Source organism: Callospermophilus lateralis, chromosome 10 (genome assembly GCF_048772815.1).
Source record: "Callospermophilus lateralis isolate mCalLat2 chromosome 10, mCalLat2.hap1, whole genome shotgun sequence".
In the NCBI taxonomy this organism is placed as follows: Eukaryota; Metazoa; Chordata; class Mammalia; order Rodentia; family Sciuridae; genus Callospermophilus; species Callospermophilus lateralis.
The window spans coordinates 38718919-38734246 of record NC_135314.1 but is presented as its reverse complement, the minus strand read 5'-3'; the positions used below and the strand labels follow the sequence as shown (position 1 = coordinate 38734246).

The 15328-nt window shown below is 32.7% G+C and overlaps 1 protein-coding gene across 1 annotated transcript in view; it reads right to left on the bottom strand.

Moving 5' to 3' along the window:
• Nucleotides 1–15328, bottom strand: part of Epha3 (EPH receptor A3) — a 340539-nt gene that overhangs the window by 238284 nt on the left and 86927 nt on the right. The window contains exon 3 of the mRNA XM_076868941.2: nt 6813–7473. Within this exon, the coding sequence (XP_076725056.1) occupies nt 6813–7473 (661 nt within the window). The remainder of the gene's footprint in view (nt 1–6812; nt 7474–15328) is intronic.

Genomic DNA, 15328 nt, shown 5'->3' with positions numbered 1-15328 from the left:
TGTTCTACTCCCTAAATTAAGCCATAGTTATATGTCTTCCAAATATGTTTGCAATTAAATTGTCTCTATTGAAAATAATCTTATTTGTAATAATCATAGCACAAAGATTAATATTTCTTTCTAGTACCAGAAACACGCAAATCCATGGTTTAAATGTATACTCTATTTTTATACAAATACTCAAAAATAAACTATGATCGTTAAATTCACAAAGCAAATACATTCTGTTACTATGCCTTTCTTTTTACACTTGAAGGAGTTTTTACTTCAATTACTGTAAAGATAGTGCACTGATATGATTTGACTGACGATTTTCAGTAATATCATATAGTAATTCATACAAGCATATTGACATGTACTTCATGCCATTTACTCTGTTTCTCCACTATCTTTATATTATCTAGGTGATTCTTAAGTGTACTTAGTAAAGTACCTAAAATAAAGCAATTAGATGTAGTCGTTTCTACACAGAGTCAAGTACAATGGTTCAACAGATATTGTCGATATTTGTGTATGTATTTCTGAGTCGCATGATTTCTTCAACTCAAGAGGCAAGGATATTATTTATGTATCCCCTCTGACAATCTACCCTAGATTTTTGTATGATAAATATTGAAACATCAATATAGTGCGAAATATGAGTTTAATGTTTTATAAATATAGCACTTAAAAATTTTCTTTATAGACATATGTTTCCTAAAATATATTTTCTTAAGTCAGTTTTAACCTGAGAGTCTTATTGAATATGTCTATCTATGAATTCAAGGACACTTTTAAAAAATCAGTGGAAAATACCCATGATATGAAAAATAAAAGAAAATGATTCAAATACTAGAATGACTGCTATTTAGAAGTAGAAAGAGAAAAGCTAACAATAAAATAATAGATGACTAGCAATCATTATTGATTAGACTATGAAGTTTCTTCAAAAAAGAAAAATTCTGTTTCAAAGAATGAATAATCAATATATGTCTATAAACTTATTAAAGATATTTTCTCCCTCTTAAGTTCTTTTAGAGCTAATGTAAGAAAAAAAACTCACAAAACTTAATGAGTGATTTTGTCATATATAAGAGTTTAAACTCAGATTGTACAGAAAGGAAGAGGTAACACACTTCAATGGTGCTTCTGATTGACACAATGCATGTGTTTGCCATTTGAAAGTTCTCTTTATTATTACTTACCAGTGGTATGTTTTTAATTAAAATCAATATGATGTTAGAAAAATCATGGGTGTATAACTGTTAAAGCAAACGTGGAAATGGAGAGATGTCTTTGTAAACTGAGGGAAATTAAAATTAAAAGTCAGAAACCTTAAGTTTTAAGTAACATTTTTATATCTCAATGCAGTCTTTAAAGAATGAGTCAGTGCTTTCAGTGCTTTCAGCATTAGCTGTGTAGATTTAAGGGAAAAGAATGTCAAATATTTCTGCATTTCCAAAACAGATCTTTGCTATATTATATGTATGGTTATTCATAATTGATTTTTTGTAAGGCAGAAAAAATAACTTTTATCATAACTTCCTAAAAGAGAAAAATGTATCCTTCTAGCTACTTTTAAAAGTATTGTTATTCCTTTACTTCAACTATTCATTAATGAGAGTTCATATGAATCTGTACTTTACTGTTGCAATTAAATGCAACCTAATAGTCAAATATGTTCCTTTCAAATCACATAAAACTTACATCTCTATTTCAGGTCTTTCTCAATAGCCTAAGGAATTTAAAGATAAATAATATAACTATGTTTAAACTAAGATGGGCACTCCAAAAACATATAGTTAGTATAGAAGTCTCATAGAAATTGTTCATTGAATAAGGATCTAATTGAAAACTTAGTCAATTAGTCTTCTAGGTTCTAGGCACAATGTTCCTAAGATGGATAGTAGTCGTCTTTTCCCTCCAGGAATTTACACTCTGGCAACAAATGGAAGGAAGTGCTGAATTCATTCAAACATATGAACATCTTGCAGAACGAGAGGGTTTTATGGTTTAAAAATGAGCTGTTCTCAGGAAGCTCATGTGTGAGACAAGACAAAAATGTTCAGGTGAAATGACAGATTATGATATCTTAACCAATGAAGTCCACTTGAATGAATTTACTGGGTGACAACTGTAAGGAGGTAGGGTAGGGCTGGAGGAATAAGGTCACAGGGGCTGTGCCTTAGGGGTTTATATTTTGTCCCAGGCACCCTGGACTTTCTCTCTGCTTTCTGGTGATCATGTCCTGAGCAGCTGTCTTCCACCATGCCCTTCCACTTTGATGTTCTTTTTCACTTCAGACCTTAGACAATGGAGTCTGCCCGCCCCCTCCCATGGACTGAATCTCTGAAACAGTGAGGCAATGTAAACTCTACCTCCTCCAAGTTGTTTTCAGGTTCTTTTGCTCACAGCTAGGGAAAGCAACACAAGGATACCAGTGATTATTCATGCAGACTCAGTACTCAGTAGGTGCTGAGAATATTCTACTTTTCTCTAGCTTTTTTGTCAAAGCAAGAAGAATCCTTAAATCATTCTGTTATGGAAAACCTGACAGCCGCTTTAAGAGTTTCTGAACTGACAGAGAGGTGAGTAGAGAGAGATGGTGGTATCATAAGTCATGAGTAAACCAAACAAAATTTTGGACAGTCATAAAGAAGTTTAGATGTCTCCCTACATCATACCAAAATACACTTTTCTATTAAGCTCCTAAAGTAAAAGAACAAGGAATAAAGTTAGCATTCCACAATGAATGTAGAGAGATAAAGCACACAGCAACAGATTCTTCAGTGACATTAATAAGGTATTTGGTGCACTGAGTCTAAACAAAGCTTGTATAAGCAGGAATATTTATAGTAACCTCCTGCTATCTGCCTCAAATGTAATTAATTGGGTATATAAAAAGCCATTAGCATTCTCATTCCTTCTTCACAAACTAAACTGAAGCAGATAACATAACTCATTAGCCGGAATAAAACAGAATAAGGAAAAAAAGGATCATGTTGTTCCCTTGGAATTAATGCAAAATTTCCCTACACTTTTTTCAGTCTTAAAAAGAGAAAACTAGTAGAGTTATGCTGGTGTCTAAGATATGGGAAGGGTGAAATAATCAAGTAAAATCTTGATTGTCAGTGACTGAAAGCAAACGGCAGATAATTTAGGTTTACTAAGTCACTTAATATTTAAAAATTTCAATATTTTTTAAAAGAATTTTATTGACTTCCTCTAATAACTACTTAACTTGTTATTGACCACACTGTTACCATCCTGCAAGATGGAGACCTAAGGAACATGGCTCAAATAAGGTTTAAGCTATACATGTGGTAAATCAAAAGAGATGCCACACTTTTCATCTTTTGTTAAATATGAGAAATGACTTACTTAAACAGAAGCTGTACTTACAAATGATATATTAGAGAAACTTCTAGCAATCACAGTCTGATACATTGTTTTTTACCTTTCTTATTAAACTTCACATTACTCCTTATCAGTTTAAGTTCATAAAGTTCTTTTTCACGTACATTTCTAGTTTGCCAAAATTACTTTAATAAGTAATCTTCATCTTTCTGGAGTTAACTTTATCCCTGTTTGCAGTTTTCTTGGCATGCAATTCCTGAATGATTCCCCCCCCCCCCCCCCCGCTTTACTTTCTCCCTATAAACATTCTTTGAAAGAAAGGTGTACCATTTCCTACTCTTGGCTTACTGTGGCTGTCTTCCCTCACCATACAACAAAAACAAAAAGAAAAACCAGTAACATAATAAAGCATGTTATATATAAAATTTAATTTTTCATAACTCATCAACTCCTATTCTAATACTTCCTATCCCAATAATGGTAGTAGCTTGTTTTCCAGTTTAAACCATTATTAACTTAGCTTTGCTTAACACATTAGTTTAAAATCTATTCTTCAGGTACAGAGACCAACATATTTTTAAAACACAAACACACATACACATTTTTTAATTATAAACCCAACTAATTTATCATTGACAGTATTCATTGTTTTTTTTTTCTAATTATCAATACAGGACTTAGCCTATATCAGGGACTTAATAAATATTGAACATTTAGATATATAGTCAATGGATACTTTCTAATATTTTTTCTTATTTCAGGAATACTGGCCTGCTGTGAAAGTTCACATTATACAGAGTAGATATATGATTCCATGTTTAGAATTCTGGCATTGCAGAAAGCTAGTTTGTTTTTATTTAGTTTTCTAAAACCGACAGATGTATTGTTGAACAAATTTTTTTTTATCAATGTGTTTTATTCTTGTCAAGTAGAAATTGTCACATTTTCTTCATTCAGTTTACTGAAATTTAACTGTCCCAATTACCTGCCTAGATTAGAATTCATAATATTTTGTTATTAAACTGAGAAGATGACCTAGAAATGAAGTTTTTATTGTCTTTAAGATGTTCCTATGGCACAAACTCAGAAGACAGCAATCTGATTGGACCTCAATTCATTTTGAGATTTTTAAGGTAATGATTCAATAAGCAAATTGTAAATCTCACTGTATATTTTACCTTCTATAATGTAGAAGTTGTATAAGATGGTTAACCTTTCCTACATTAAAACTTTCTGAGAGCAATAACAAAGAGTCTAAAATTCTTAACTCAGGAGCTTCCCATAATTAATTATCAATTCCCATGATTAATTTTGAAATCCTGAGAATTGTTTTTTTTCCGCTACAATGACAAGGCACATTGTACCTCTTGTAGAAAATTTATTGGTCTGTCTAGCATTAAAATTATTAATTTATGTAACTGTCTTTCATACCAGATTGTGATCTCTTTAAAGATAGATACAATGACTTATTCATCTATATTTCTCCTGTGTCTGGCTTTTGATTACTTTGTAGATACAGATAGTAAGAAATACTGATTCAATTAAATTTACTAGGATGTTTTGCATAAGATGCTGGACAATCCACATATTCAGAATTTACTTATATCACCCTAGACTAAGCTTAATCTTCCCCTCAAATGATCTTTTGGCTGGTAATTGCTCCTTCTTAAAAGAAAATCTAAAAAGCAAAACGAGTGACTTAGATAAGGTTATATTAACAGATTTCTTGGCTATTTTGTGACAAATTTTTGTGGCCTCCTTACACTTCAAACTTGTGCTTGAGGGGTTTCCTCTTCCACCATGAGACTGAATCCTAGGAAGCATGTGGGTAATGTGAGACTGAAGCCTTTGGAGCCAAGATTCCTGGTTTCATCTCAACTCCAGGATAAACTTACACATGAAAGACAAGATGATAAACCCATCACACTGTTTTCATGTTAAAGTGGAGCTAGTCATAGTATGTCCCTGATAGTTAACTTTGGAAATAAATGAGGTAGCTTATTGACATTAATTGGCAATCAGTGCAGCGCTGGCATCTAGCAAGGGATTACTTAATGAATGAAAAAATATATATTTGAATTCTCCGTAAATTACATAAAACGAAGTAGTTATGTATTAAATATTTGTTTGTACAACTTTCCAATTGCTTTTGAAATAAGTCTTCGTGATTTTATTTTTTAAAATTAATCTCATAAATAGCATATAACACAAGTAAATGCATTATTAAAAAATACAATTCAAAGTGTAGTATAAAGGTTTATGAATATAAGCAAGTAGTAGCTACTATGTTGTTTCAATTTTAAAACCTTTGAAATCAATTTACTAACAATGTATTAATGATGAATAAAATGAGAAGTGTGAGGCAAGAGTGTGCCATTTGTTGATTTGATTTATTCCTACAAACCATGTTCATAGTTCTCTGCTATGTTCTGTTTGCATTTGAAATTGGAGAAGTTATATATCAAATATACTCTTCCTCTTTGACATGGCCTTGAGAAAAGTGACTTACTGAATGGCCATGACCTTGACAAAACTATTAAACTCTATTCCCTTAACAAATTGAAATACAAAGTATTAAAATAGCAAGATTCCAAAAGCTATGTACTAAGGTTCTCTTCAATATTTATACATTTAAAATACAAATAATGTTTTCAGCATGTTCAAGCCTAAAATCTTGCCTAATGATAAATGTCTAGTTTTGAAATTTATGATTTGCTATATCACATCTGATACATATAGTTTTGCATAAAAAAGAACTTTTATTTTATATCAAGTAGAAACTTATTTTTAATAAAATCAAATCTGATGATAGAGTTCAGCTTCTCTAGTACTATAGTAAATATTAAATATGCATTGCAACTGAGGAGAGACACAGATATTATGCTAGGCAATAAAAACTGACAAATAATGGAGCAAAATAAACTTTTAAAAATTATACCTCAACTAAAAATAAAAAATAGTGCATCAAATACTATTGAATCAGCCCTAGATTTTTAAATATAAATAATTTTCCTTGCAGTAATAATGATATAAATACCTATTTGATAGCAATATGTCACTAGGAAAAAACACATATTTTATTGTGATTAAATAGTTTTGCTATCAGATTAATAAGTATAAATATAGTCCTCAGTATATCTAATTTTGTTGCCTAAAAGACAAAGCTTTTTTCTTTTAATTGGTACAGAGTTAGACTACTATATATCATCAAATACGAAAAACTTTAATATAACATAGGACATCCCTAGGGGGTATAGGCCAGCACCACATAATCAAACACGTTAATATTTCTGCACAAACTAGGAATATACACATCAAGATCTATATACAGATAGATATATCTTAGTCTTTAAATAGACTCTACTCATGTTTTGCTGACAAGTGAACACAGACTGGGTTTATTTCCTCTTGCTATGTTTCAATGAACTCACAGGTAAGAAATACCATCATGAGGGAAAGAGAAGGAAGGCTCTTACCTTGACACATGAAACCTCTTTCTTCATAACCAGCGTTGCAGGAGCACTTGCCAATGGGCACAAGCCACTCGCCTTCAGTACTGCAGTACATCCTGGGAGGGTCTTCCTCCTTAGAATTGTTGACACAAGAACCTCTAACCTCCACCAGAGACTGGGAGTCCATAGGTACTGTGTCTGGAAACATAGCCAGATTCTTCACTGTGAATGGGCACTTTTTGAAGTACACTCTCACAGAGACCAAGGCAACACAAGCACCAACATCTTGAAAAGCCAGGTAAAATCCCTTTTTGTTGACAGGACCTACTTCTCTAATCTCAGTGTTGAGTTTAAGAATACGATCCCCAAGATCCATCTGTGTGAAACTTTCGTCAGCTGCAATGGTGTCAATCTTTGTAAATTGATGCTCTCGGAATTTGACCCCATGATCATCATCAGACTCCATGTAGTACAGGTTGAAAGTCTCCTTGCAGGTTCCTAAAACCAGTGGAATGCTATTGCAGTCCCGAAGAGTGAACTTGAGCTCCACATAGATCTTCTGAGCTGAGTTCCTGGGGACCCAGTTTGTCCTCAGCCAATTATTTTGGCTATGATCCATGACATTGCACACCTGGTAAGTCCTGATGGGTGTGTAATGTTCATCAACACCACTGATCTCTTCCCACTGAAGAATCAAAGAAAAAGATAGGCAGAGTTAATGAACTAAGCATAATGAATAATAAATGCAAGACCAGCTCTCAAAGACATCCCAGGAACTAGAGAAAATCAGCAGACCCTTCTATATTGCTTATTTTAATTGATGTAGAGCAATTCCATAACTGTCTAGTTTGTATTTTTTATAATTTACAAGGTTCTATGAATTCAGTGACACAAGTAATTTATAATTTGGATGAACACACTTGAATTGCACTGCACTTTGTTGGATATTCAGGAAAAAGTCACTTAGCAATTGATGGAGCCTAGCCAAACATTCAGGATCAAAACTCTTAAAATGAATTGTCTACAGTGACATTATGTTATGGTTTATGGTTTTGTTGTATATTTTTTGCTTTTGTTTGTTTGTCTGTTCAAAAAAAAGCATGGAAAATACATCTTACAAAAGTCCAACATTATTACCCCTGCCCTGTGGCACACGCCTGTAATCCCAGTGACTCTGGAAGCTGAGGCAGGAAGATCACAAGTTCAAGGCCAGCCTCAGCAACTTAGTCATGCTCTAAGAAACTTAGTGAGAACTTGTCTCAAAATTAAAAATAAAAAGGGCTGGGGAAATGGCTCATAAGCAAAGCACCTCTGGGTTCAATCCCCAATACAAAAAAAAGTTCATTATTATTAATCTTCTCCCAGTATGGGCAAGGTTGTGGTAAACTTTGATGTATGAAAAAATGAAGTGAATCTAAATTATGTCATTACTGCGTATCTTCATGCATGACATTTTTAAAGGTATTCAATCATTCCAATGTGTCCATCTTGGGCAAGTTATAAATATGCCTCATTTCTCTGCATGAAAAACTAAAGACACAGTGTAGTGAATATGTCAATTCTTAATGACCTTTCCCACATTGAACATTTACATGGTCAAGAAACATAATTTGGTTTGGTTAGTATTGTTGCAGTAGCTAAAATTATACTCTTTTCTCACTGTAAAAAGACATTAAAAGTTTCAAGATTTCAAAACAGCCAAGGAGTGCTTTTTGGGATTCTTATGATAGATTTTGAGAAGCTTTTAATTTAGCATAGTAGTTTTATATGATACTTATGGTCCAAACGCTTTTATACCAATTGTTTTCAACTATTATCCTTGTGTCTACATTTTCTTTTTGCCATGTCTTATTTTGCCTACTGCTTCCAGGAAATATTGTCTTTCTCCATTTGAGTCTTCTATGGCTCCCCACCACCTCTTTATATTAGCATCTGCACTTCTTAAAAAACAAAAACGATCCCAACCAATATGTTAATTTTTCTAAAAGTTTGAGTAAATTGAGTAAATAATAAGTTCCACTTCTGTCAATCCTATGTTCTTGTCAGTAACTCTGTTATTGTTTTGGGGATCTATGTTGGATCCTCTGTCCTTTATTCTCTTTTTTTATGGTATAATTTTACTGAACTAGGCTTTCTTCTCTTTGCATTCCATATCCATGCTATTCATAGAAAATAATTTTCTATTATACAGTTCTTATTAACTACCCTATTCATTTCAAATTTGATTCAAAATATGTACTAAGGTTAGTTTAATTTTATATGTACTTTCCAATTTTGACCTCTTTATTTACCATGATATGCAGCAGAAAAATTTAACCTTTTGGAAAATAAGTAAAATTGGATTTATTCTTCTTATATATGTATAAACCATTTATGGAAGAGTAAAGCAATATGAATTTCTTTATTAGAGAATGCTTTAGTTTTATAGATAAATAAAATCTTTTAAAGTCTATTATAAATATGTTCCTAATTTTTCTCCCACTACTAATTTTCATCAGCAAAAGCAGATTTTAAAAATATGCTAACTAAATCAATAGCATATAAAGTTTATATACAGTGTTTCTATTTATATATTTAAACAACACATAGCAGTTTCAATCTATGACTTCTAATAAAACAATGAGATAAAATGTTAATTTATCAAATTGATGGGCATAACAAATAAAGAAACATGGCTTTTATTTGACCTTTAAACTTCATTAAGGGATAAATAAGTTATCTACCTTATGGTGTTTGAATTATTAAAAATAATTTGTGGATCTCATCAGTGTATAGAACACAATTTAAAAACGTCTACGTCTCCCAAGCTCTTCTACCAATTTACAAACAAAATAAGTAAAAAAATATTTTAATATCTTTTGTTAACTAGGATTTAGGACAGAAGACAGGCATTTATTTTCTTGAGGCAAAAATCGACTCAACTTCATCTTTTAATGTAAGATCAGTTGAACAAAGTAACAATTGGGACTGTTGTAGGAAAGCCTAGAAATAATATATATGATATAACTGTATCTTATTATAATAAAAAACATCATATTTTAATAATCACCAATATGATACTTTCAAATATTAAGTCTATGATGCATTTTATAGGAAGGTTTTCAGAAGAAATTGTACAAGGAAAATATTTGATGTAAGGGTTTTTACACTGAGGTACCAACAGTGGTAATGTCACATTCAAATTAAAAACTGAAGTCTAAGTTCTCTATAAGGAAGAAAAGGAAATGAACAGGTTTGGTATTTCAAAATCTCTGGTGTAAAAAAAGTGAGTGATTGTGGAGTCATCTTATCTCTACATTGGTTTTACAATGGCATCATGAGAACAGAGCTAGCAAAACCTTCAGAGAATAAATGCTTTCTGTGGTCCTCTCACAGAAAATAGATCAAGACACTGGTATTTGAAAATAAACCGATTGACTTTACATTTTTAAAGTCAAAATTTCCATGTAAGAATTGATGAGTTTGTATTTTGGCTGATGAATCATTTGCAAATTTCTTCTGCTATAAGTATCATTCTCCCAGACATCAAACAGAGCACATTATGTAGAGATTATCATAATTTGATGTAAAATATGATTTTAATTATGGAGCTCTCATTGTAGTTTAACTTTGGCAAGCTATCACAAGTCCTTGAATGTGGAGGTATAAATTACAAGAAGATAATGCAAACAACACCAGCATGCTTTGCACATAAAAGGTTGCACAGAGCAATTATCACTTCATTAATTTGTAATGAAGACCAAATTGCCTGTAAGTGACGGTGGCTTGCCATCTCTGACCACTTGCAAAACCAGCAAGTCTCTAACACTAGTGTTTGCTGAGGACTAGAGACAGTAGAAATAAAATCCCAAAATGATCATTTTTTTTTATTGCTGCAGGAAAACAAAAAAATCATTGATTAAAGCTGTTTCTATAGTAGTATGCTTCATAAATTTAAAAATATTCAGATTTACCAAATCTTTCTAGTCTCAGAATTAATATATAATGCTCATAAATTATTAGAAATACGATACTGCTATAATAATTGTTCTAAGGCAGTGGGTGACATGCAATCAATCACATACAGAATTTGACAGTAAAAAGCATCTTTCCCTTTGGTTTTCTAATACTTAAAAAAAATCTCCAAGTTTGTCCAAGAATATTTTTTTTCTTTTTTTTTCATAAGAGGACACAGATTTAGCAAAATCTCAAAAATATTTTTAAAGCTTGAATTTTCTAAAATCAACAATTCTGAGATTTATTTGGCATCCAAATTCATACTCAAGCATTTCTTACTAGATCACAGAGACTAGAACCAAGTTCATATATATACATTTTCTTTTTCCAGATTTCCAGATGATTGCAACTATAGAAACCCACGTATGCAGACTTCTTCTCAGACAGACCATTCTGAAATTGATTTCCAGTAGCATAATCACAAAAATCTTCTGTAAAGTTGGTGGGTGCATACTAAGGAGTCTCTTCATTTATGTGCTCTACAGAGCAAGCAAATTTACTTCTCACTGAACCAAACATATATTTTTGATGGAAATATAAATGTTGAATAATTAATTGGCATTTAACCTATTACCTCTCATTTTTATGTACTTCAATGAGAGTAACTATGGATATGTTATTATTGTTGATATTCATTCTTTTCATGAGTAATAGGTTTAACTAGTTGCAAAGGACAAGAGTAAAGGGAAGTCCTAGTTATAGTTCCTTTAAAGAGGGAGATGCTGCAATACATTTAGCGTTCAGAATAATATGATAGGAAAATATGAAGTGAAAACAATAATTTCATGATTTTCCTTTTAAAAGTTACAACCAGTTTCTTATAAATTTTCAGATGATAATAAAAAGAAAATTATATCACTGATATGCTTATATTTAGAATATCAGTTTTATATTTCAGTGGTTAATAATATGTGACTTTGTGCTTTATAAAATGCTAATGATAATGAATCTTGCACCTATAGTGATATTAAGATGAGTTATGTTATGACTTCATCCATCCACATTTCACAGTCCCATGTTTCTTTCCCCTTATACACAACAACACCCATTGCAGAAATTTAGTGTTCATCCCAGAAACTTGAATATTTACATGGGAACAACATTTTAAGAATGAAGATGAAAAAATTTCTTGAAGCAAGGATGCCATTTCAAGTTTCAGGTACAGATATGACTACAAAAATGATTTGTATCTATTCATTCATAATTTTTCTTAGTAAATTCTAGTCTCAAAAATACATCTGCATAGGCACACCATTAACACACATGGGTATTATATACAATAAAATCATTGAAGTATATGAAACAATTGAGGCACATGAAGAAAATGAACTTCAGAACTTGTTTTGCATTTTGTAGGTGAATGTCAAATTAGACCATTATGTTTGTGGTAAAGTGATCAGGAAGAGAAAAGATGTAGACTTGATACTAGAAAGTCAGTATCAATGAAAAGATGTGGTCCAGAGTCTTACTATAGGAATGTCCTGAAGGGACTTTCCTGGTAAGGTAAGGCCAAGATTTTAGTAATTGTGACTGCTATACATTCCTCCACCCACCTTTAACCTCTAAGTATTTGTTTTAGTCAGCTTTTTCACTGCTGTGACTAAAAGACCTGACCAGAACATTTTAGGAGGAAAAGGCTTATTTAGGGGCTCATGGTTTCAGAGGTTTTATGGTCCACAGAAGGCTGGCTCTATTCTTTGGGGCTCAAGGTGAGGCTGAACATCCATGGTGGGAGACTGTGGCAGAGGGAAGTAGCTCATATCCTGATTGGGAAGCAGAGAGACTCCACTGGCCAAATACAAATATATATCCAAAGCCACGCCCCAATTCCAACCTCCACCAGCCACACCCTATGACTTCAGTTACCATTCAGTTAATCCCTATCAGGGGAATAAATCACTGATTAGGTTAAGACTCTTACAGCTCAATCATTTCTTCTCTCAACTTTCTTGCACTGTCTCACATGTGAACTTCTGGGGGACACCTCACATTCAAATCACAACAGTATTAATCGGATTTTGATAATGGTATTAGAACACAGGAATACAGGAAGGATAACTGACTGATTTTAGTAAACTATATTGAAAAGAGTTTAAAAACAAATGAAGAGGTGAAAGGACCAACACACTGGAATAGAATGATACAAGGTTCCTGTTTATAATCTCAGGAATGCTGGGCAGGCCATGGTAATTTCTGCAGCAAACCATGTGTAACAGTATGCACGTAATTAAAGATGCAGTGTCTTCAGAAAGCTTGAGTGTACAGGGATCCTCCATGACCCCCCCCCCCCCCGCCTTGCTTTCTCTATTTCTACATTATCTTTGATTTTAGTTATTCTTTTCTTAGCTGGGTCTCAGCATTCCTGTATGGGGATTGCAGAGCTGTTTCCACAACTCTTTTAGACAAATGTCCCATATCTTTAACTACAGTATGCCTAATTCATCTATTTCAGTGATTCTCAATTCTGATTAACGATTAGCCAGGGAGCTTTATAAAATACTGCTTCACAGGGCCTTACCTACACTAACTGTTTTGTTTTGAAGTTTTCTAGGTAATTCTACCAAACTCTTATACTATTTATCAGTGCTACTTATCCCTTGATGAACTGATTTTTAACTTTATTGAGCTCTGCCTGAAGAGGTACTGCAATATCAGCTTCCTTCCCTTCTGGGTTCCCACAGGAAGTGCCTAAAATGTCTGCCCAGCTTTGTAGCATGGTTTTCTGCTCATTTCTTATCCCATCTGTTTTTCACTCCAAGACCCACACATGCCCTATAGAGACACCCACCTGAATAACCTCATCTTCTGCCTCCCATAGGAATTTTAGGTCTCACCATAACAAACCAGGTAAATATAATCAGAGTGTTCTATTTCTAACTAGAGGTAAATGTGAAACATGTGCATCACCTAAACACATAAACAGTGTGTGGGTGGGTTACTTTCAATAAAATGTTTCTACTAGCATGAATGAAAGACAGTAAGTTTTAGACATGCTGCTAATTTTGTAGTTTGCTGCAGTTTGCTTGTTTCCCACTATGATTTTCTGTGGTGATCTGTCATTTTAAAAATGCATTGAAAATAGCAGTTTTATTCAATTCTGCATGCATTTATCAAATATTTCTATGCATAAAGCCTAAATTAGAAACTGGATAACAAAAAGAAAAAAAAATTATTTCTTATTATTGTAAGTTGATGGCAGAGGAAACTGTCACATAAATCATATGATGACCTGCTCTCTACTTGAGGAACTGCAAGCAGCTGTTGGGAAAGGAAAGATTATTACCGGATGGAAGGATTCAGAAAGCTTTAAAGAAGAAGAAATGGAAGGAAAGATGGCTAAAACTTCCACAAGTAGAAATATGGGGGGATGCAAAGAGAGAAAAAAATGTGAACAACCCAGGGATATGTCTTAGATGGTGCCCTAAGACACAGGGCACCAGGCAGGGACTCTGAGCAATTAGAGAAGAATGGCCTGGGAAAATGTGAGCAATACCAACCAACTTGCCCTTACTGATGAATCCCATGGCTAACTCTGGACTAGGAATTTTTACCCCAGAGAAGTAGGAGGAGATCCTCAGAAAGACCACTGTAAAGACACAAATGAGTTTTGTGAAGAACATGACCTTTGTTGAATGAAAAATTACTTGACATTTCCCAAAAGCTTATAAAGGGTTACATTAATTTTTATGAATGCTTGATGGATAAATACATACCTTCAGAGAGTAACACAACTGATGACATTATAAATTTTTGGTTATTAAAACAGTAGAAAGATTCATACTGACAGATGCTGTATCAACAAAAAAATTCAAGGCATATCTATCTATCTAGATACATATAAAAATAAGTGAATTTTTTATAATACTTTATCCTTCAAATTATGTTCTCAATACACTCTATACATCCCCTTTCAAGAACATTCATTGCATATTTATTGATTAATTGACATGCATCAAGTACTATATTGATATTATAGTAATAAAGAAGATAGAATATATCTTTTATGAGGAGCATATTGTCTGCCAGTTAAATCCACTGTTATTTTATATAAGACATATGCATTAATTTCTTTATTCATCATTATTTTTATCTTACATGGTCTCTGGTTTAGATCAGCCATCTTTCCCTAGCATCTGTGCCCAAAAACAAGTTAGAACCCTATAGAGATTTTCTAAAATTAAATGGCATTCAGTGTGCCAAAAGCCAAACATATATAATTAACAAAGTACAGAAGTGTGCTTTTGGTTTCATAAGACAGTAAATTCTAAAAATCAGTACTTTGGAGAGTTATGCCTCAGAGACTGGCCTGAGTGAATATAAGAACCATGCTATGTTTATTAAAATAAAAAAGGACTGGGAGATAAATTTCTAGAAAATGTGAGGCAATATATTTATGATGAATATTTTTTTAATTGATGGGAAAAAATAATTTTGTTATATAAAGGATCTGAAAGCCTGGAATATGGTAGAGCATTAAAAATGAAAAATGATGCAAAAACGCTTAAAAACCTACCAAAAAAGGGAAAGTAGCCTGAGGCATTGAT